The sequence below is a fragment of the Leptinotarsa decemlineata genome, unplaced genomic scaffold (assembly GCF_025532065.1).
Source record: "Leptinotarsa decemlineata unplaced genomic scaffold, Ldec_3_MD MMD2_tig00078422_RagTag_RagTag, whole genome shotgun sequence".
NCBI classification, from domain to species: domain Eukaryota; kingdom Metazoa; phylum Arthropoda; class Insecta; order Coleoptera; family Chrysomelidae; genus Leptinotarsa; species Leptinotarsa decemlineata.
The window spans coordinates 21,872,666-21,896,496 of NW_027412747.1; the positions used below are offsets into that span (position 1 = coordinate 21,872,666).

A 23,831-nucleotide genomic window follows, 5' to 3' on the forward strand; every position below is an offset into this window, starting at 1 on the left:
TATTGTCAGCTTATGTTCCTGCAATTCTGGAACCCTTAAGTACCAGTCGAGATAATGGTAAACGACCAGATGGTATATCTATCATACCATGGAAATACGGTAAACCTGTGGTATGGGGTTTCACTTGCGTTGACACGGTCGCGGCTTCCCACCCAGCCGGAAGTACGGAGTCTGCTGGAACTGTAGCATTGTCTAGCGAGAAATTGAGAAGAAAAAATACCAAAATCTTGGTAACAACTATCTGTTGTATCCAATAGCGGTTGAAACTTTTGATGTTTATGGCCCGGAGTCACTGTTATTCGTTCATGAACTTGGAAGGAGAACAGGCCAAGCAACGAAAGATCACCGTTCTACCTCTTTTTTGATAGAAAGAATTAGTATTGCTATTCAACGTGGCAATGCTGCTCAGGTTCTTGGAACTGTTCCTCCTCCACATGATTTTGATGAGTTCATGCATTGCCCTAATTTCAGTACGGAACTGAAATCTCTTCGAAGCATGCCGAGATATGTGGATATTCATCAGTCTCCTATCAAGGTTAATTGGCAAGTGATTGATCCACCTTCTTCTTTTTCAGTGCGGTCAATGGACTTAGATCATTCTTGCCCCTTAGAAAGAGTTGCAGTCTTCGTAGTTCTGGTTCCCTTTCAGTGGAAGAGCTTCGTGAAGCAAGAGCCGAATCGGTCCCTCTACGAAACCCTTTTCTCACTTAGAAGGATCGATCAAAAAATGGTTCTTATGGAGATTATGTGAAACATGTTCTTCCTTATGAATCAGTAGAGAGTTGTCCTGGAAATCTATAGAAGAAAATTGGATTGGATGATTTATGAAACACTTGCTACATGAATAGCATTTTACAAGTGTCGTTCATGACGAAGAATTTCAAAAACGAGGTTTTAATGATGAACGAGAACGAGAATGTTTCCTACTTATTCATCAAATTTGAACACCTGTTCATGCAGATGCAGTTTCGTAAGAATGTATCATCTTTCCCTCCAACCGATTTCCTGGAGTCTTTGAAGTCCACTAGATACTCGTCAGGACAAGAGTATTGTTCTGAATTCTTGGGGTTCTCGTTGAATACTCTTCATGAGCAAAACAATAGCAAAATCAATACTCCTGACCGCTCTGGATTGAATGATTCCATACAGCCCATCTCGTCTCGTGTTTGTAAATCTTTTGTTGGAAAAATCCTCACTTGTTTACTTTGTAGTAAATGTTCAAGAGGTAGCAAAAACTTATGTGAATTTCTGGAACTTCATCTAGCGTTTCCACTAGTCAATGCAAATGTTATTGTTAAATTATCTGAAAATGGAATTTTAAACAGGTGATGATCGACTGTATTGCCAAACATGCGCTAAACTAACTGACTGTTGTGAGAAAACAAGTATAGCTGGGGCACCAGTCAATCTAATAATAACACTGATGATCTTCAAACAAGACTCAACCTCTGACGGAAGAAAGAAACTCTCTTGAAGGTTCGAAATAGATGAACATTTCAATCTAGCAGACCGGACTGGTTTAAAATTGACGATAGTCGTGTCACGAAGTGTTCTGGCGATGTATTGAATCTATTGGAGCCTCTGAAGACACCCTACATTTTGTTTTATGAGAGAGAGGACATTGGCAGATCAAGATCTTCAGATGATGTGGTGCTGCAGGTTTTTCCGGGTTTTCCTGCAGCTGAAAAAGCAAATGCGCCACTGGAATCAAAGATATCGTCCCGGAGCGCCAATTATTTTTCATTGTTGTTTCCATTTTCATTTTCGGAAATAATTCTCTCATTGATTGTTTTACTGTGCAAATAAATTTATAAGTTTCTTGGGCGCATCCACTTCTCTCGTACTGAACCATGAGCACGCCTGATGAAGATACTGTATAACGAAACTCATGTTGCGGTTTTGTAAACTGTTCAGTGAGAATTTCACGCTGAAGTTCACATTCTCACATTCTTTGATTTCCAAACTCTAGATGCCTTTGAAAGCTTGAAAATGTTTTTGAATATAGAGTTATTTAGACTGTTTCAAATTCAACACGGAAGGATTTTTTCTCTCGCATCACTCCCACAGTTTTTCGCAGTATTTGCGCAAAACCGTTTTACAATTTCTCTCATGCAAGTTATTTCGATGATATTTCAGAATTCCACTGAAAACACCTCTTTCAAAATAAAGAAAAGTGAGAGTACATCTCAAAAAGATTCTGATCAAGCAACAAATCACTCGATCATAATGAAAAGTTTTCTATTAGACTCGAAGACAATGCCATTGAATTACCTAACTTTCCTATTGCACTGCAACCGTAACGACTGAATTGAATTGGTTTTGTCGCGGAGGTGTATTATAAATCGATAAATAATTGCCGATAAATCGATCAAAAACCCCCGTTTACCGATTTCGTAGTAGGGCAAGAGCGACACAGAGCTAATTCTTGGATAATGATCTCAGTTCGCAGTGAACTGTTACATATTCAAATTGGCACGGAACCCGGTCACATTTACGAAGAGTACCGCTCCAAATTATGAGTTGGGTACCACCGGATCTGTCGCAAGCATGCGCAGTCTACACGAATATCACCACCTGCCAACCCTCAACTTTTCTGTTCCTTCAGCTGATTACGTCGCTGTTTGGATATTCCAAAGATGAGAACTACGGGGGTCATTCCAATATTGGTTTCTTTTCGGGTTTCTCGGAGTTCGAAAACTCGTTTTTTGGTGCGGAAAAAACGAAAGAAGACGAGTACGATTTCATAGTAGTAGGTGCCGGTAGTGCGGGCTGTGTGGTAGCCAATCGTCTTACGGAAGTATCCAAATGGAGGGTGAGTACATAATTTCAATAGAAATCTAGATACTCGAACAATGTTTTTATTGAAAACATGAATTCCACTTCACTGAAGTTATTCCTGCACTGACACCTATCAGATATGATCCAACGCCTTTCGTGGTATTAGCCAGGGGAGTAGTTGTTTTCTGATGAATGTCTGTCCATTAACTTACAGTGAAGGCAGTTGAGACTGGTCTGGACGAATTGTTCCTTCAGATGATTTAATTCAATATACAAAAATCATATTCAAAATAGTAAAATAAAATAATCAACTGAAAAATTGTCAACTGAATGGAAGCCCACAAAGTGGGCTTACAGCAATCGCTGCCAGTACATGAAGAAATCATACATAATACCAGAGAATAAACCAACTTTTTCCATTAGTCAGCAAGGCTAAAAACTCTTTGTCGCTATTGGCTCACTTTGCATATTTGAGTGATCTCAATATCCATCTTCTTGGCAGAAGAGAGTATTCCAGATTTTTGTCTACTTCTTTTGGGTATTTTTACTTTCCACAATCTAAAAAATATGAAAATTATAATGGAGAACTGAGGATACACTACAAAAACACACTTTTGTCTATTTTCCACTATATTTCTTTATTGTTGACCGGTTTCGGCTATTATACCATTTTGGTATAATATGGTATAATAGCCGAAACCGGTCAACAATGAAGAAATATAGTGGAAAATAGACAAAAGTGTGTTTTTGTAGTGAATCCTCAGTGAACATGAATTTCCACAAAATAAACAAGTCGTCAATCGAAGAAGTATAATGGAGAACTTTATACAAGTGTAGGAAGGGCTAACTTTTCAGTTTACCCCGATAAGTTACTGCGTAAAATCAAAGTATTTTTCACAAAGAAAAATGTTCTACTTATCAGCAACTTGATTGAATGAAACTGGCCAATACTTGATGAAAATCCATGTTAATTGATATTTGGGGCTTTTGTAGTCAGCAATTATCCAAGAATTCAGTATTCGTTCTACAAATAAGGGATGTTAGATACGTATGTAAGGCAAAATCACAAGACCACTGCAAACCACTTTTCATCAGTCAGAAAATTATAACTTTACCTTGTTTGTTCCTTTTAGAAACCGTTTGCCTAATTCACAAAAAATAATCCAACTCAGCAGCAGTTACCACACGAGAAGAAGTCGGAATTTACCCTTGACAATCCCAAAATCAGCAATTACAATTTTTTTTTTGATGTATGAGAGCAATAAAATAAATATACAACCACCTGTCAATGTGCTATAGCGCAATGGCAAATTCAAAAAAATTCGAAAGATTTGCTAAAGCAGTACATAGTAGGCAGTAGTGCATAGTAGGCAGAAAGCCTACTATGACTAGAAGGAATATTACGATTTCTAGTCTAGTTCACATGTACTTTTTTTTTTTTTACTTTTCAGCCCTGTCCAAAAATAACGACCAAGTTGTCATTCGATTCGTATTTTTGCCTAGAAAGTTTGAGGCAAGGTCCGAAAACGCGCCGATGAAAATTACAAAAGTTATAAACAATTAGGTGAAAAAAAAAAATTGGGCTTTAGTTTTTTCTTAATATCTCGGAAAATTTTCAAAATTTTGGAAATTTGAAAAGATCAATGAATTTGCGTAAAAAAGTACCGACTCCCGAAACTGCATCTCGATTATTTATAATTTTTACAGAGCCCTGAAAATAGAGCCATAAGCGGGTAGTCTGGCTTCCGCGCGCCTTTCGTCACTCTGACGTAAAAACAAAAAAAAAGATTTCAACATATTAAATGTAAGTATTAGGAGATGAAAAAATTCATGTGATGTTGGGATACATCAATAAACAATAATCTGCAGTCAAAAAATGTTTATCCCAATTTTAACGTTAATTATAAATTTGTTAATTAAAAACTTTTTCTGAATTGAAAGTTAATATAAAAATCCCTATAATTATTAAACTAAAACGCTGGCATTTTTTTTCTTTGGTGAAGTTATCCTTAATAGGCAAAAAAATAGATTACCGTTGCCAAAATAAAAAAATTGTCATTTTCTATTTTTTTACTGACAATTGAAAATTATAATTTTATAAAAAATACATTACAAAGTTTTTTTTTTCTAATTTTATATTGTTTTAATGTCTCATGGCTAAAAACTAATCAATAATATTTTTGTTTAAATTTTTTACAGCTATTCTTGATGAATTTATTACAAACAAATACATTGTTTATGAGCAATTCGAAATTTTTTTTCTGCATTATGTTAATTGTAAAGAATCATGATTTTTAGAAAAAAAAAAATTTTTGTTGCTAAAAAATGCGTTTGTTAATTAACAATTGTTTTTTGCAACCAAATATCAAAATTAAGGAACCGTGTTTTTTAAATCATAAATTCTATTGTTCTTTAAGGTTTTGAAAAAACTTTTTTTTTATTTTTTTTTTATAGTGTTACCACCAATGACAGCGTTCAAGATGATATTTTTTCTAGTGGCACAACTTCTACCGCAGAATCAAATGAGGAAAACATTATAGAAAATACAAAAATTAAAATAGATCAGATAGGTTTATCTATTGTGCAAGCCATACGCCCTAAATCGTTCATGTCACCACTTCATTTAGCCACAGGGATATATTTAAATCGAAAATGCAGTTCTAAGACTGTTATTAACATTTTAGGGAAGTTAGGCGTTTGTTCTTCATATCACAGCGTTGCTCTACACGAAATTTCTGCGATCAAGTCTAATGTTATCAGAATAGAACCTAGTGCATTTGTCCAATACGTGTTTGATAATGCAGACCACAATCCATCGACTTTAGATGGTTTAAACAGTTTTCATTGCATGGGTGGAATTTGTTGCGTTACACCCTCCACAGCTTTAACTACCTTTGGAGTAGTAGCTAAATTAGATCGGTTACCTACTGCAGTCGAAATATAAGAAGAGGAAAAAATAAATATAGAGCAATTGCCAACTGATTAATTTTCTTTAGAATCCATTAAGTTTATCGATATTGGTAGCTTGAAATGAATTAAATTAATTTAATTAAAGTTAATTAACAAACGCAGTTTTTAGCAACAAATTTTTTTTAAAAACCATTTTTTTCTAAAAATCATGATTTTTTTCAATTAACATAATGCAAAAAAAATTCGAATTTCTTTTAAACAATGTATTTGTTTATAATAAATTTATTAACAATAGCTGTGAAAAATTGAAAAAAAAATAATTAGTTTTTAGCCATGAGACATTGAAACAACAAAAAATTAGAGAAAAAAAATTTTGTAATGTATTTTTTATAAAATTATAATTTTCAATTGTTAATAAAAAAATAGAAAATAATTTTTTTTTCATTTTGACAACGATAATCTATTTTTTTGCCTAGTGAGGATGACTTCACCGAAGGAAAAAAATGCCAGGGTTTCAGTTTAATAATTATAGGGATTTTTATATTAACTTTCAATTCAGAAAAAGTTATTAATTGACAAATTTATAATTAACGTTAAAATTGGGATGACATTTTTTTACTACGGAATATTGTTTATTGATGTATCCCGACATTACATGAATTTTTTCATTCCTTAATATTTACATTTAATATGTTTAAATAATTATTTTTGTTTTTATGTCAGAGTGACGAAAATCACGCGGAAGCCAGACTACCCGCTTTTGGCTCAATTTTCAGGGCTCTGTAAAAATTATAAATAATCGATACAGTTTCGGGAGTCCGTACTTTTTTAAAGCAAATTCATTGATCTTTTCAAATCTTCTTTCAAATTTCTAAAATTTTGAAAATTTTCCGAGACATAAAGGAATAACTAAAGCCCCATTTTTTTTCTCTTAATTGTTTATAACTTTTGTAATTTTTATCGGCGCGTTTCCGATCCTTTCCTCAAACTTTCTAGGCAAAAATACGAATCGAATGACCCCTTGGTCGTAATTTTTGGACAGGGCTGAAAAATGTCACCAAAAAGAGCCTAATCGAGTACATGTGAACCAGACTATTCTTAGTATTTCACATGCTTACATATCTGTAATGATTTATTTATTTACTATCTAAAGTGGTTTATATATTTTTCCATTTTTGTGTATTCGTATATGTACATTTTTCCCTTTAATAATTGATCACTGTATATCATAATTTTTATATTTTTTAAAAACTTCAACATTTTTGACTTCATAAAGTTTCACTAGCTTCGTCAATAAGTATTTCTTGAACAATAAAACATGATTGATTGATTAATTAATTGATTGAAAAATAATTATTACAGTTTATTGTATGATTTTCACTATAAGGGATTTTACAAAAAAACGCGACATGTGTTTCGCTCCACAATAGCTTTCTCAAGCATAAACTAAAATGTACTTCTAAATTACAACCATTAGATTTGTTTACTGCCAGTTTTCAAGCATATCCCACTGACTAATAAGGAAGTTTCTCTTCCTTATTCAGAGGAATCGGGCAAATTACGGATATGCAGTTGGTTACTACCTCGTCCACTAGATGGAGTGACATTTTGTTGTTTCGCTCCAACTTAGGAAGAGGAATGAAATACTCTGAAAGAATTCATGGAATATCATCAACTTCAGGTCGATGATGGTCACTATCTTGCACTGATGAGCGGCTAATAAGCCCGAAACCGGTCTGCAAGTGTTCCCCGTTCCAAAATTGAAGATCGACTCTCTCAGTTGTATTGTCAATTGCATATGCAGGAAATTTTCTGTGAAGATTCCTGCACTGACGCCCGTGGGATATAATCCAACGCCCTTCGTGGTATTAGCCAAGGAAGTAGTTTTCTGATAGGCGTCAGTCCATTTAACCTACTGTGTAGGTATATTCGAGACTGGCTTGAACGTTTTAAGTTCATTTCTTTAGATTTACAACCATTTTATTGAATCTGTTTATTTCCAAGTACAAATAGTTAGGTATATTTACGGTACTTTCATAAAATGTATTGATATAGTTGATGAATTCATACCTGACCTTTACAGGTATATTCGTTCATTAGAAATTAGGCATACGAGAAGGTGATAGGTTAGATTATAAAATGGTTGTAATTGAGAAGTAACTTTTACTGATTTTCCTCCACAAAAATTACTTTCGAAGAATATTCCATTAATAATCCACAAGTCAATAAGTTCATTGGGAAGCTTTGACTATTCGCTTTGAATAATGAAATACTTCTTTTTCTCTCTATATACTTGGTTGCATTATGAATATCATATTTTCAACAAGAAATTTAGGGAATATCTCAGGTTTATTAAAAAAAAGGGTGTCGTGGCCCCAAAAAGTTGATAAACGAAAATCAAAATCATTATCATACTTCAATAATCAATTGATTTAATGTTGAGCGAACAATTCATTATTGGGGTTTTTGTTCCATTTGTGATCACTTCAGTATTTTGTATCGGTCTATAGTGTGAACGAAACTGCCCCAAGCGATTATGACGAAGTTCTACATAACGGTGTGAACTCATTATTCTGAAGTAGCGCCGAGGGCTTCCAAAATTAGCACCACTTAATGAAATGGGCCGGAGAGAGACTTCGGCGTTCGCGAGTAATTTTTTCTTCCTCTTTTTCGACGATATTCGTTTGTAATAGAAATGCTCAAAAAATACCCCCCTGAGAGGATGGCATAGCTGGACTCCACTCAACTCCAGTGGAACTAACGATGGTTTCGTTTCTTCAACACATTCAAAAAAATGTCCACTACCCGCATCAAAATAATTGATTTTACTGTTCGCGTGTAGTCTTTCAGAACCGACCCTAAAGAATATGTCGATATCAAGGTTCAATACTTGGGCCCCTGCTCTTTGTAATTTATGTTGATGACATATGTAATTTTATGTCTCCTTTTAAGTCCATTCTCTATGCAGATGACGTAACTTTAATATACCTATAGCGATCAATCATCATTTAACATTACACAAGTAATGTAAGAATTTGAAAATCAAGCCAACACCTGGTTTTCAGCAAATAAATTGAAGTTGAATAGTGACAAAACTCAAAATCTTGAGTTCAAATCTAAAGCAGAACTTTAAACGTTCAGGCCAGTCTCTATATACCTACACAGTGGGTTTAATGGACTGACGCCTATCAGAAAACAACTACTCCCCTGGCTAATACCACGAAGGGCGTTGGATCTAGAGATGGGCCCAAAAGAACCGAACTGGTTTTTCGGAACAGGTATCAGTCAACTGTTTAGTGAACCTGTTCTTTTCATTGAACTGAACTTGTTCAAACGGTAAGTGGCTATTCCAAAGACGCTTGCGCAGGTTGGTGTTGGAACTGGATGATGGGACCGCTCTGTGACCTGTGCTCTCGACTGCACTGAGCACTGACAAGTCATTAATGTTTTCCATGAAATTTTGAACATAAAAATGCAAAACGAATCAATTAAATACCTACCTGTTACAAAATTGCAGGTCCCTGTCTCTGTGAATTCTCCTCAACGTGGGTTTTCACTGTTTTTCTAGTGGGTAGAATTTTCACCGCGGGGTGTTTTTTAAGCATATGAAGCTTTAAATTTGAAGATTTGAAGGAAATAACCTGCTTGAAAATTTCACATGTTGCTAGTTGAAGTTGTTTCTCTATGATTGAAAAAAAATACAAATAGGGCTCAATCTTTCATTTATTTTACGCTAAAATTGAGCCTGTTACTGAAATGAAACTCTAGAACAACAAGGCGAATGGAGGGAACGTACGTAAATTCGGAACCACTCGGAACCGAACGCTAAAAAGTGACCATGACACAAGATGAGACGTCATTTAAGAATAGGAGAACATGAACAGGTGAAAAGAATAGGTTTATGATAAGAACTGGAACAGTTCGAACAAGTTCTTCAAGTTTAACTGTTCAGTGCCATCTCTAGTTGGATCATATCCGACAGGTGTCAGTGCAGGAATCTTCACAGAAAATATCCTGCATATGCAATTGGCAATACAAATGAAAGAGTCGACCCTCAGTTTTGGAACGGGACACTTGCAGACCGGTTTCGGGCTCATTAGCCACTCGTCAGTGCAAGATAGTGACCATCATCGACCTAAAGTCAATGATATTCCAGAATTGAAAATCGGAATTCTTTCAGAGTGTTTCATTCCTCTTCCGAAGTTGGAGCGAACATCACAAAATGTCACTTCATCTAGTGGATGAGGTACTAACCAACTGCATATCCGTAGTTTGCCCGATTCCTCTGAATAAGGAAGAAAAACTTCCTTATTAGTCAGTGGGCTATGCTTGAAGCAGAACTTTAAACGTTCAGGCCATTAAATCTACTGTGTAGGTATATAGAGACTGGCCTGAACGTTTAAAGTTCTGCTTTAGATTTGTTGACTGCCAATCTTCAAGCATAGCCCACTGACTAATAAGAAAAGCTTGAGTTCAGCTAACAAAAATGTAAAATTATTTGGCATTACTCTCGACAGTAGAGCAGTAGCTACATGTAGAACTTGGTAAGAAATGAATTTTCATACAACCGTGTTTTGGTCTATTGGCCGCTTTTCATTACAGTCAATGGCCCCTAATGTTATACCATACATGTTCGGCTCGTTGCGAGATGAAACTCTTCGTTTACGGATATATTTTGAATTCTGGTTATATCAACCGTTTCGTAGCGTGATTAAACGTGAAAAAAAATAACCCTCCACACAATTGTGGTTCAATCTATAGACCCATATTCATTACACTCAATGGCTCCCACAATGGCCTCCACAACATACACATTTCACTCTGTCGACTCATCAGTTTTCTAGTCGCAAACTCAACTCAGTTTGTTCTAAGTAATATAATCTTATAATATTCATGTTCTTTTCAGCTGTAAATATTACTATATGTGCGGTATTGCAAATTTTCAACTTCTCTAATGTCAGTAATCCGAATTGCTATCAATTTGAAATGTCGCCGTTCTTGGAAATAATTGAGCATGCATTTCAACGGATTAAAGCTACAATATTATCCTTATAAAACTGTTGAAAAACACTCAGTTCTAGAAGTGATGATATTGCTGCAGACTTAATATTCCTACAGAAGTGCTTGTACCAAGTTGGCATTTCTCACGTATAGTTTGTATAAATATTATATATCAGGATGTTTTGGCTGGGAAGCTTCTTCCATCGTTGTAAAGGCTAAATTTCGAAGGAGTTTTGAGCTGGGGATTTGAAGGTATACATACCTGATACTCCACTTTAATTGACGGAATTCAATCAATAATAACCTTTTTCTGTTTCCAGCAAGAAAAAATTGAAGCACAAGGTTACGTGGGTCTTTGTCTGAACGAACTACTTTTCTTAATTTTTTTCCAATGAGTAATATTACTCAACATTATTAGATATATAATTATTGGGACGCCAGTCAAATAAAACTGGCAAATTATAATTCAATACATGACCTCTAAAACCAATGTCAGCTGGTTTTTTTGAATGCTGCATTTTATTGTTGGCGACTGCAAATACATATTCCCGGAAGTAATTTGATTTTCTAACATGTATTTGATTGTTTTGAGATTGTGGTAAATATATCATACTATTAAATAGTTGGCAAATTATCATTGAAATGACAATATGGTAATGAAAACAAAATTATGTTTGAGAGCATTCCAAACAGCATCTATGAAATAATCTTGAAATAGTTCTATAAAGATCTTACGAATCTCGCAGAGAAGTCCTATGAAACTGTTTAATATGTTTAATAATTCAGTTTATAAATTGTTTCTGTGAAAATTTTTTGCCAAAAAAATTATCCTATCAAATTTGTCTATTTCTAGTCATGTGTGTCGAAATAACCAATGAAACCATCATTACACTGAAAATTTTTTGCCAAAAAAATTATCCTATCAAATTTGTCTATTTCTAGTCATGTGTGTCGAAATAACCAATGAAACCATCATTACACTGATAACTACCCATGGATAGTTTTCACGGGTAGTTATCACTTATGTCATGACATTGCTAAGCAACCAACACAATAAAGTTGTTTGACATTTCAGTAATTCAATTTATTTCGAAAATGTCACTTCCTCGCTTTGGTGTTCAAAATGATGCGGCAATTGACAAAATCATTGAAGAAAATACACCAAAAAATACTGTCAATAGTAAAAAATACACTTGGAAAATATTTATGGAGTTTTGTGACGCCAGAAAATATGAATTGGATGGAAATCGTACTCTCGAAGAGCTTGCATTAATACTCAAGGATTGGGCGATTAATATGAGAAAAAAGGATAGCACAGAGTTTAAGGAGGCTACTGTTAAAACCGTATGGAATATAACAAGCAAATTATTAAAAGAAAAGTATTACAAGGAGTATAATATCATGCTAGACCCCTTTAAAAGTATTGCATTCAAACAAGCGCGGAATGCACGCGACGCAGCACGAAGAAATTTACAAACAGATCCCACTAAACGCAAAACAAGCTCAGTACCATTAACTTCAAATGAAATGAGTAAAATTATAAACTTTTGGGATGAAAATACCCCTATAGGACTCCTACGCAAATTTTATCACATAGCAGCGGTGGAATTGGCTTGGAGAGGTGGTGAAGGTGCTGCTTGCTTAGTTGATTATTTTCATATCGAAAAAGACAACAATGGATCTCCAACTAATAGGATAGAATATAATCCAATTTTCAGTAAAACCTGCCAAGGGGGTTCAAAGAACTGCGCCTCTAGCAAATGGTTAGTTCAAAATAGTGATAACAATGCTTGTCCTGTCAGATTATTCATTAAATTATTATCAAAACGAGGCACAAATATCAAGACAAATAGACTATTTTTAAGGCCAAATCGTCACTGGAAGACAGGAAGCGATAACTGGTATGACAATATGCCTCTGGGTAGAAATATAATCAACGGATGGACGAAAACTTCTGCTGAAGCAATTGGCTTGGATACGAAACAGAGGAAAATAACCAATCAATCTAATAGAGCAACTGCAGTCAGGCAACTAGCTAAGAGTGGAGTTCAAGAACAGCAATTGTTGAAAATTACTGGGCACAATAATGGAAATTCCATAAAACCTTATTTGAATATTGATCAGGAACATCATAACCAAATAATCAATAGTATGCGTGGAAACACCTATGCAGTAACCGAGGCAAATACAGCAAGATCAACGGAATATCATTATACGAATTGTTCTTTTAATAACTGTGTGTTCAATAAATAATTTTGTTCGAATTGCAAAAAATTTTCTCACCGAATATCCCTCGAACATTGATAAATAACTCATAATTTTATCACAACTTTCTCAAGCACGTTATTTTAGATAACATCCCTCCGCCTTCGGCGTCGGGATGTTACCAAATAACGAGCTTTCGAGAACTGTGATAAAATTATTTCGTTAGTTATCAATGTCCTTGGGATATTATAGCTGATAATTTCCCGACTATTTCATAACGGTTTCCTAATTTTTTGACAAATTTTTAAAACACTTTCATTGCATGGCTTGTCAATATGATCAATTAGCATTTTGAAAGACTTAGCAGATGGTCTCTGATTTAGATTCCTGGCCATACTGGCCTGGAAGATAATGAGGCTGCTGATTTCCTTGCAAAGGAGGTGCGATGAAGCTGCTACAAGCAGCTTCATCGGACCAGAACCTGTCATTGGCATCGACTTAGGCTTTGCCAAACACCTGGATGGCAACAAGATTCATGGACTTCTGGCAGAATCTTTCAGGATTGGCTCACTACAAGCCGTTTATTCACCTCTCGAATATTGATACCAAATGGTTGTTAGCCTACAGTAGGGATGAACTACGATGTCTAACAGGCCTTCTTACAGGTCGCTGTCATTTGAATCATGATATGCAGAGACTCGACTGTCGGAAGACAGTGTATGTCGCCTCTGTTTGGAAAATGATGAAACAGCAGAGCACATGCTTTGTGCCTGCCCCGCTGGGGACCAAATTAGGTTTTTAGAGTTCGGCAGAGCAGTACCCTTATCATGTGACCTGAAAGACCACTCACCATACAAACTAATCGGCTTCGTTAAGAAGCTGGCTTTATTTGGTCGAACGTGAATAGGTGTGAGCCACAATAAACTCTTGCGGGTTTCGGTGGAGGGTCGAATAGACCCACTCACTTTGGGCCTAACCTAACTCAACCATGAAATTATAAAACAATTCTGCTGGTAGGGATGTTTTCGATTGAATGTAAAAAATCCGACATGATAATTGTCGCAGATAGTTCATTTTCTGAATTTGTCATACTTTTTTTTGTACACATTGTATTTTGTCTAACAAGAGTTGTCAAGTAACTGTCATTTGATACATAATTGATGAGTCAACTGTATTGAACGTTTTTTTGAATATTTTTGAGTTTGCTAAGTACTTTCATAGTTTCCGATCCATATTTCGTCCTACATTCAATGTATTCAGTCACCGGGTAGGTGAATTTCGAATATTTAACAATAATATTTCTGCATCTATTAGAACCGATGAATAGTTTGGATCTCGTGAAAATAAACTGAGTATTATTTCATTCTCAGTCGAATCAACACGCAACTATGTAATATCGACCTGTGAGTTTCACTATATGATACTACATTATTATAGCGGTAATAGGATATTAGACCCCTGCAGTTGGTGGACTTGCTGCCAGCTGATGAATACATAATAGTTAATTTCATGATAATTAGTGTCCTTATTGATTCTATCTCGCCGTGATAATAGAGTTGCACATTATCTCAGAGTGGTAATGAAATTTGAGGACGCGCACTTAGAAATAATTACTTCTTACATTAGTCGGGAGGCCGACTTCCATCCATTCTTGTGAATTCGTGAATAGGGATCAATATAGGGATCTATATCGTCTCCAACCTTTTTTTATTGTATATCAACGACTTATTGAGAAAAACCAATAATCATAATCATAATCATAATCATAATCATAATCATAATCATAATCATAATTTATTAGCCCAAGTATGTATAAAGTACATTTAAGGTTGTCATAACAGAGGTATAAGTATATGTATAGAACGTAGATTCAGTGTAAAACATAGAAAAAGTAAACGACATATAGTTTAGTGACAAACAGTACATGACATTTACAGTATCTGAGAAACTTTCAACAAAATTATTAACAATTTCAGTGGATTATGGTTGTATTTCATCAAAAGAGAAGTCAAAAAATTCGTCGAGATTGTAGAAAGCATTATACAGTAAAATTTCCATAACTGCAGCTTTAAATCTTTTTATCGGAGCATTTTTTAGTCCATTTGGTAATTTATTGAAAAGTTTCAGAGCAGTATAATTTGATGGCTGCTGAGTTCTTTTTATTCTATGGTAGGGAATACTCAATAAATTTTTATTTCTGATATGATGAATTTAGAGATAGTGAATTCTCATTTTCTCTAATGTACATCACGCATTGTAATATAAAAACTGATGGTAGAGTTAATATATTTAATTTTATAATAATGGTCTGCAGTGGTCCTTGAAACCAGCTTGAGCTATTATTCGTATGACATTTTTCTGCAATTTGGATATTCTCTCACTATCTGAAGAGTTACCCCAAATTAAAAGGCCGTAAGAAAAGACCGAATAGAAGTTACTGTAGTAGTATGTTAGTGTCGTGTCAAAAGCGGTGAATTCTGTAAGTTTTTTGATTTGATAAACTACTTTATTCAATTTTGCTGCTAATTGCTCAATATGTTTTTTCCAATTCAAGTTAGTGTCAATATGGATGCCTAATAATTTCACGCTATTTTGTTGATCATATTTTCCGAATAGTAACTCGTTTGTTTTTTCAGTATTCAGTTTAAAATTGTTTGCTGTAAACCAATTGGTGGCTCTCGCTACTGTTTCAGATTTTTTCACAGTTAATTCCTCGACCTCTTAGGCTACATTCAGAATGGTCGTGTCATCCGCATATAAAATAGCTGCATCTGCGTTCAGGTATTTTGGTAGATCGTTTATAAAAACAATGAAAAATTTTGGTCCTAGGACATACCCTTGAGGAACTCCGATATCTAAAGGCAATAATTCTGATTTTTCGCCCGAGGGTAAAACAACTCTTTGCTGTCTCCGACTCAAATAAGAGGAGAAGAGCTCAAGAGCTCAAGAGCTAATTTATTCAGGAGATAATCATGTGTTACACAATCGAATGCTTTAGATAAGTCAAGCATGGTAGCAGAAAAAAGTTTATTATCGTCTATTGACGTTGTGATTTTTTCAAGAATGGATATCAGTGCTTTCGTCGTTGATTTATTTGAACGGTAACCGTACTGCTCTTTAGCAAATAGTTGTTTACCCTCGAAATAAGAAACGACTCTGTTTTTAAGCAGTTGTTCCAAGATTTTCGATAATCTTTGCTGACAGCACACTTGTCTCGTCATTCCAGGACCTTAATGAGGTATGCAACCTAGCGCCACACAAAAACCCAGGCATCGGTTTTCTCCAATATTTCAGGTCATACAGTTCCACATTCTGCTTTGATAAGTCTGTTGCCAATTTGTTTTGGCACAATCATGTAGCTGGGATTGCAGAAGCTGCTTCTCAAAAGCTTGGAACACTGTTCCGAACCAGAAAACTATACACACCTCAGCAATTTTTGATGCTTTATAAAGCTCATATCAGACCTTCTTCTATGGAGCTCCACCTCTAAGTATACCCTGAAACTGCTGGATTCCATCCAGAAAAGAGCCATGCGCCTGATTGGAGACGCGAACATTACGTGACATTGATATCCTGGGCCATCGAAGGAAGGTTGGAGATTTGTCTCTCTTTTATAGATACTTTCACGGGAAGTGACTTGGCACATTTCATTCCACCAAAAGTGGTATATATCAGAAATACGCGACGGACTGTGGCTGCTCATCATTTTCAGGTTCAACTCAGTACACCTCGAACTTCATTGTCCAAGAACCTTTTTATTTGGAGAACTGCGCTCGAGTGGAATAAACTTCCTGAGAACTTTTTGCCACATAGATTTAATCTCCAGCGATTCAACTCCAATGTGAATCACTACTCTCGCACAAGCACCACTCTTAGATCGCCTTAAGTATTTTTCTGTAGTGCTTGTGTTTCGCCCTAAAAAATCAAACATTTCTGGTTCATCCAGCGATGTGCTTTTTAGTAAAATTATTTTATATTTATCAGGTTCTATGGACTATTATTACTGATGATTTTTCATTACATTTTCCACGAATTATGATTTCTCATTGATACTGATAATGTGCTTTGTGATAGTTTATCTAATGCTTTTTTCTAAATTGTTTCATGATGGAGATTATGGTTTGAATGGTATTCGGTTTCTGATAAAAAATATTCTATCAGAGGTAGACATTCCAATGGAAAATATGCTCATGAATATTCTCACCGGAATCGGATTTTATTTTAAATACTCTTTGCATATCTCCTTTATAAAGAAAGTGGCACTCACCGAAATATCTTTCTCATAAACCTCAATATATTCTTTATACTTAGACGGTATCAGTGTGAAAAATCGTGGAAATATTTAGAAAAATACCATTCCCAGACAGTTAATTTGTTATCATAGTTCATTTTACTTCGTGTTTTTATAATTGGAAATTCGAAAGACACTCATACTTAACGATTAATTTTTTTGTTTCAAAGTTTCACTGTGCTTCCTAAAGCTGATGTCGACTCCACTAAACTGAAAGTTTTCGAAACCCGTACTCAATGTGTATAATGATGGAAAAATTTCCATTATTTCCGTACGGTTTTCTCTAATGAACGTTGTGGTTCAAGAGGAAGGTTTTTGTGTACAATTCGTTATACAGGGCTATTCAAATTCGTTTCTGTACATAGGGATCTCGTAAACGATAAGAGATACAGTGTCGGTTAAATTGTGGCAAAGTTGCGTATTTGAAAGACCTATTCAATGATGTGAAAGAATTGAATGTAGCTCTTCTGATTCTGGAGATATATACAGGAATAAACAAAAAATCCCAAATTATTCTTTTTGTCTATATCTTCTTCACTCGCAGACATATTGAAAATCTGTCCACATTTTGCCACCAGCACTTGATGTGGGCTATCAGAATATGTCCATGAATCTTTTATACAGGGTGTCATCTGACTTGGTCTACCCCTATCTTTGAATTTTTAAATACGAACCTGTATTTTTTGTTGTAGTTTTTGTTTCGTCGACGTTCACTTCATACTGAGAGATTAAATTCAATTTTATATTTCGGGATGTTTCGGTAGTAATTGATTATAATTGTGTGAATTATTCCTTTTTGAATTACGGTCCTGGAAATTAGTTAACTGAGTTGAATAAAAACATAATAGCAACTTTCACGTCTCCTTATATATCGTAAAGTTTTTCAAGAGTTTGTTTTTTTCATTTTAAGGTACCTATTTATATTTTTTCCATTGCGTTTTATTCAATGAACTTCTAATAAGAAAACCTCTTATGGTTATCTGCCAGCGTAAATCCTATTTTTCAATATCCCCCATAGAAAATAGTCCAAAAAGTAAGATCTGGTGATCTTGCAGGTCATCTTATTGGCCCATTATTTGTCTCGAAATGAAAGGACTCCAATTACTTCATTTCAATTTTCATTACAATTATAGTGTTCGTTTCGAATGTTATTATTGCTATCATTTTTGATATCATTTTTGATAGCAATGATAACATGAATATGAATAGATACCTAAAAATGAAAAAAAAACTTTCTAAAAACTCTACAGTACATAGGGAGACATGAAAGTTGCTACTGTGTTACATTTTACTCAGTCAACCAATTTCCAGGGCCGTAATTTAAAAGGAAATAATTCACCCAATTATAATCAAATATTACCGAAACATCCTGAAATATTAAATAACATTCAATTTCTCAGTATAAAGTGAACTTCTACGATCCAAAAACTACAACAAAAATACAGGTGTGTATTAAAAATTTAAAGATGGGGGTGGCCCAAGTCATATGATACCCTACATAAAAGATTCATGAACATATTCTGATAGCTCACATCAAGTGTCAATAGCAAAATATGTCTGCGACTAAAGAAGATATAGGCAAAAAAAATTTTTGGATTTTTTGGTTTTTCCTGTATATCTCCAGAACCAAATGAACTATATTCGATTCCTTAACATTATTGAATAGGTCTCTAAAATACGCAACTTTGCCACAATTTAACCGACACTCTAGCTCTTATCGTTTACGAGATCCCCATGTATAGAAACGAATTTGAATAACCCTGTAGTTTTGTGTGAAATATTTGAATTATGACGATGTCGTACATGCGAAATAGGGGTCACAATGCTACCCGTGCGAAGCCAAGGAGATTTCATTCGAAATGTGACAATACAATTCACTACATATCTTCTCAGGAAAGCTTTCTATAATCAATTTATTGTTTAAAAAAGATCAAATATTACGTAGTATAACTGATAAACTATTTGAACAATCACGATATAAATTTCCATAAAAATGAATACGTTAGTTAGCTGAAGCATTATATACAAACATATTTACGTTGTACTCCACTCTCTGATCCATTTTTCTCGATAGCAGAAGTGATATGTTCCAAATGAAAATTAATATGTTTTTTCTTTCATAACTCTATAGCAAATTCGAATTTCAATATAACCAGATCAAAACTTAGCGGAATACTATTCTCAGTCTCCTGAATTCTGATAAGCAGGAAAGTAATACGTGAACCTATTGGATTTTAATGAAATGAAAACTTGTTGAATTTGAATTACAAAAGTTTTAATCTCTTCTGCTGCACGGTATACTTCGAAACTTTTTGTTGGAGTGCAGCAAAACACACAAGATCATTTTCTTTCCTAATAACCAACAGAATTTGTTTTTCTGTAACGCTATAAAATTAAGATGTATTTTTTGGGGAAGAAAGTTTTTGGCTTTCTACTACTCCATCTGATACAAAAAAAGGGATGAGAGAATCTTCCAAAGAAAGGAAGGTATGATATTGAATGAATGAATGAATGAATGAAAAACGAATTCGATGAAGCACTGAGGAGTATTTGACGCAGCACGTGAATAGTGTCATCGCCTATATTACGGAACCATTACATGGGGACGGAAATTTCCACAAGCAACGATCATCCAAAAATTATATCAAATACAGCGACTGGCTTATTTAAACACCACAGGAGCCATGAGAACAACACCAACCGCGGCAATGAAATTAATTACTGGTCTGACCCCTCTGGACCTATATGTTAAGGTGGTTGCGTTAATGGACATGTTACGATTGCGCACGGCTGATGTAAACCAGCTGGTGTAAACCAGAAATAACCAGGAAAGGAATTTCTGGCAAAAACATAACAATCTGCAGTGATAGCAGACAAGCACTATTAACCTTGAACAGACAGCGTGTTACCTCAGGGCTAGTACTAGAGTGCCACCAAGATTCAGCCAAAGCCTTGCTAGATAATAACATTATCTTGAGGTGGGTTGAATGACATGACAGGAGTGAAGGTAATCGCATTGTCGACTCTTTAGCCACAATATGGGGCTAGTGGACACACCTTAATGCAGGATATGTAAACAGGAAGATGACACTCTCAGGCATGTCCTACGCGAGTGCCTGGAGTTTTCGTCATTAAGACAGTATGTATTTGACGATTCTTGGCCTACACCTGCCGATATGAATGAGATGTCTCCCAGAGACCTGTCCACCTTCCTGGAGAGGAGAGAATGGACGACGACCTAGGAGGACAACTCCTCGCTGGGATGTACGATGGGTTACACGTAGCCTAAGTGCTGTGCTACAGATACAGTGTCATCGGCAAGAAATGTCATTGACATATTATGAAGCCGATATAACAAACATTAAGAGCAGATAATGCAATAATTGTTCGCTTTAAAGTACTGACAAGGTTAGAATCGTTACATTACTCATTCATTACTCAGATTTTCTCCACTTGGAAAATAGAGTTCATCTATGATCTTATTGACAAACATGTCCCCGTAACAAGAACAAAAACTGGGTTTTCCATATATTTCAAACGTGGAACTATTCGAATCATATTGAAAAAAACCGAGTACACAAAAAATTTGAAGTATACAAAAACCAAATCGATTATCTGAAATTCAATAACCTGCGAGCACGTTCTAAGGAACTCATTCACACGTAGAAAAAAATCATATATTTTCGAAACCACTATGCTCTTCAACTTGTAGATAGAAGGTGTTTGAGTTAACTTCCTTGGATGGTACTCAATAAAAAAAAGATCTAAAAATGAGGTATCGCGCCGTAATGGAAAGTAAAGACGTATAACTGAAAACAAAAGACTAATCGATAAACGAAAAGTAGTTGAAAATCTATCATTGTTCAAATTACTTTGTTTGATGGACAAAGTTGAGTATCTAAAAGTCTGAAAATGATGTATTATATAGTGTATGGCGGCAACACTGTACATTGGACGTCACGTCGATATATCAGAGTAAAATTGGAGGGGCAGGTTTTCCGCGACGCGGCGATTCCTGATTAGAATAAGAATTTAAATATGTTTTGGAAGTTCATAAAAAATTTGAGGGAAAATACAACTTGTATCCCAAGCTCATTATATCTTGACAATGAAACTGCAGATACCGGGGATACAATTTGTAACCTTTTCGTTGAAAATTTCAAAAACAACTTCATCCAACCAATCGACCTATTTGATCCAACTTTCCTCATCTCCCCAGTCGAATCCGTCGAAATAAAAGAATATACCCCACTGACAGCTATTAAGTCGTTAGATATAAAAAAATGTGGAGGTCCTGATGAAATACCCGTTTTCTTTGTTGAACATTGCAAAAACAACCGTCTCTACTATATATTTTCAATAAATCATTGCAGAGTGGAATTTTTCGTGCTAAATGGAAAATTTCGCATATCGCATCAATCTGCAAGAGTGGCGACAGACACAATGTAAAGAATTATATACCAATCAGTAAATTATGTAAATTTGGCAAACTTTCTGGAAAAATGATAAATAATAACATCCTTGATACGGTCAAGGACATCATAATCAGTGAACAGCATGATTTCTTCCTCCATAGGTCGATAGAAACGAATTTAATAGGATTCTCCGATTTTTTGTTAAACTCGATTGATAAACAAGTTCAGGTTGATGTATACACAGACTTCAGTAAGGCCTTTGATAAGATTAGTCACAAACTTTATTGGAGAGACTTGCTGAAGTCGGTGTGAATGACTTTTTATTGAGATGGATATGGTCCTATTGGAATAACAAGTAACAAATGGTGGCCATAAATGAATATACGTCACTCCCGTTCATGGTATCCTGCGGAGTTCCTCAAGGCACCCATTTGGGTCCTTTATTCTTCAGTATATATATCAACGAAATCTCTAGTTGCTTTGATGAGTGTGAATTTTTACTATATGCCGATAACTTGAAAATCTATCACACAGTAAATGATTCATATGACAGCGGAGACATTCAGGAGGACTTGAATCGGCATAATGCAACGATTAATGAGATGAAAACCGATTTGCTGACAGAGCTCAAGGACAAACAGAAAGTGTATACCAGAACTGCTAAACGCTGTCACAAATGTATCATGTCATATCTCAGCAATTTTTGATGCCTTGTGAAGTTCAGTTCAGATCTTTTTTGAAGTATCATTCTCATGCATGGAGCTCTACCCCTAAGCTGCTGGATTCCATCCAGAAAAAAGTCATCCGCCTGATTGGAGACGAGAATATCACGTGCAACCTCGATACTCTGGAACATCGAAGAAAAGTTGGAGATTTGTCTTCCTTCTAGATACTTTCACGGAAAGTATTCAAGTGTTAGGAATCACACGTTGAAAGGTAAGACCTCGTTAATCCTCAGCTAGCATAAGTTTCGACTTCCGATGGTTGAAGTTCAAAGGGGTGCAACAGCTGGTTAACGAAAAACAGACAGAATTGGCACATTAGATTCCACCACAAGCGGTACATATCAGAAATACGCAAAGAGCTCATCGTTTTGAGGTTGATTTCAGTACACCTCGAACTTCATTGTTCAGGAACTCTTCCATTTCGAGAACTGCGTTTATCTGAAATAAACTGCCTGAGAACGTTTTTCCAAATAGATTTAATCTCCAGGGATTTAAATCCAATGACAATCTCTACTTTCACACAAGCACCGCTCTAAGAACGCCTTAAGGATTTTTCCGTAGTACTTGTGCTTTTTCTTTATAAAAATTCCAAGAGGGACTACTTTGAAGAAGACAAAATGGAAATTGCTGAATACATAATTATTTTTTACTGGAAAGAAAATTCACCTTATATTTTCAACAGACCTCTTGAACAATGTAACCTGCTTAATGTTTTATCGATTTTTGCGCTTTTTGAAAAATGTATAATTGATAGAAATTCCTTCACTTCACTTTGTACTTATCTTGATAAATTCGTTCGAATAGAGAAGAAAACTGATATTTGTTTCGAAAATAATAGCAGATAGATAACATACAATTTCTCATATAATTTTTGGTGGTCAATTCGGAAAAAGCTCGTAGAGAAATGTACGAAAACAGGAATTGATTCATGTCGAGTGAGAAATTTCGAATTGAATTCACACTTGAAACAAAGAAGGGTGGTAGTTCATGAATATCCAGGAAAGGAATAAAATGAGTCACTCTTCCAAATTATCAGCGAATAAAGTTTCCATATTTCTTTCCTGGAGTATTAAACTTGAATTTTCAAACTTACTTCCGATCTTTCCTGTAATAATATTTTCACTCGCTGTTATTTTCCATCCCACAGCATTTTCATTTCATGCGATCGTATTATAATTTCTTGGTCGAGTAACATTACTATTTTTTCTATGGAAAAATCCACTTTCCACTCATTCGACAATGTTCTGCAGTATCAAACGTTATAGCAGGGGAGCCCACGATGCAAAATGGAGATTTACTCGAGCTTCATTGAGACATATTAGGTTGCAAAACTTATATGATAAGAAGAAAAAAATGTTATATAATATATACCTTTTCATCGGTGGGGGAAGCGGCTATAGATGTTTAAATATGTAAAAAAATACTGTTGCATGGACATACTCGAGCGCGTCAGATATTGATAGCATCAATGTCCTACGTATTTTTATTAATGTTGGTATGTTAATC

General features: G+C 35.1%; 1 protein-coding gene across 1 annotated transcript in view; it reads left to right on the forward strand.

The window, feature by feature from the left end:
- Positions 1-2,439: 2,439 nt before the first annotated feature.
- Positions 2,440-23,831, forward strand: part of LOC111514333 (glucose dehydrogenase [FAD, quinone]) — an 87,914-nt gene continuing 66,522 nt past the window's right edge. The window contains exon 1 of the mRNA XM_074186008.1: positions 2,440-2,812. Coding sequence (XP_074042109.1) covers positions 2,516-2,812 — 297 coding nt within the window. The 5' untranslated portion in view covers positions 2,440-2,515. The remainder of the gene's footprint in view (positions 2,813-23,831) is intronic.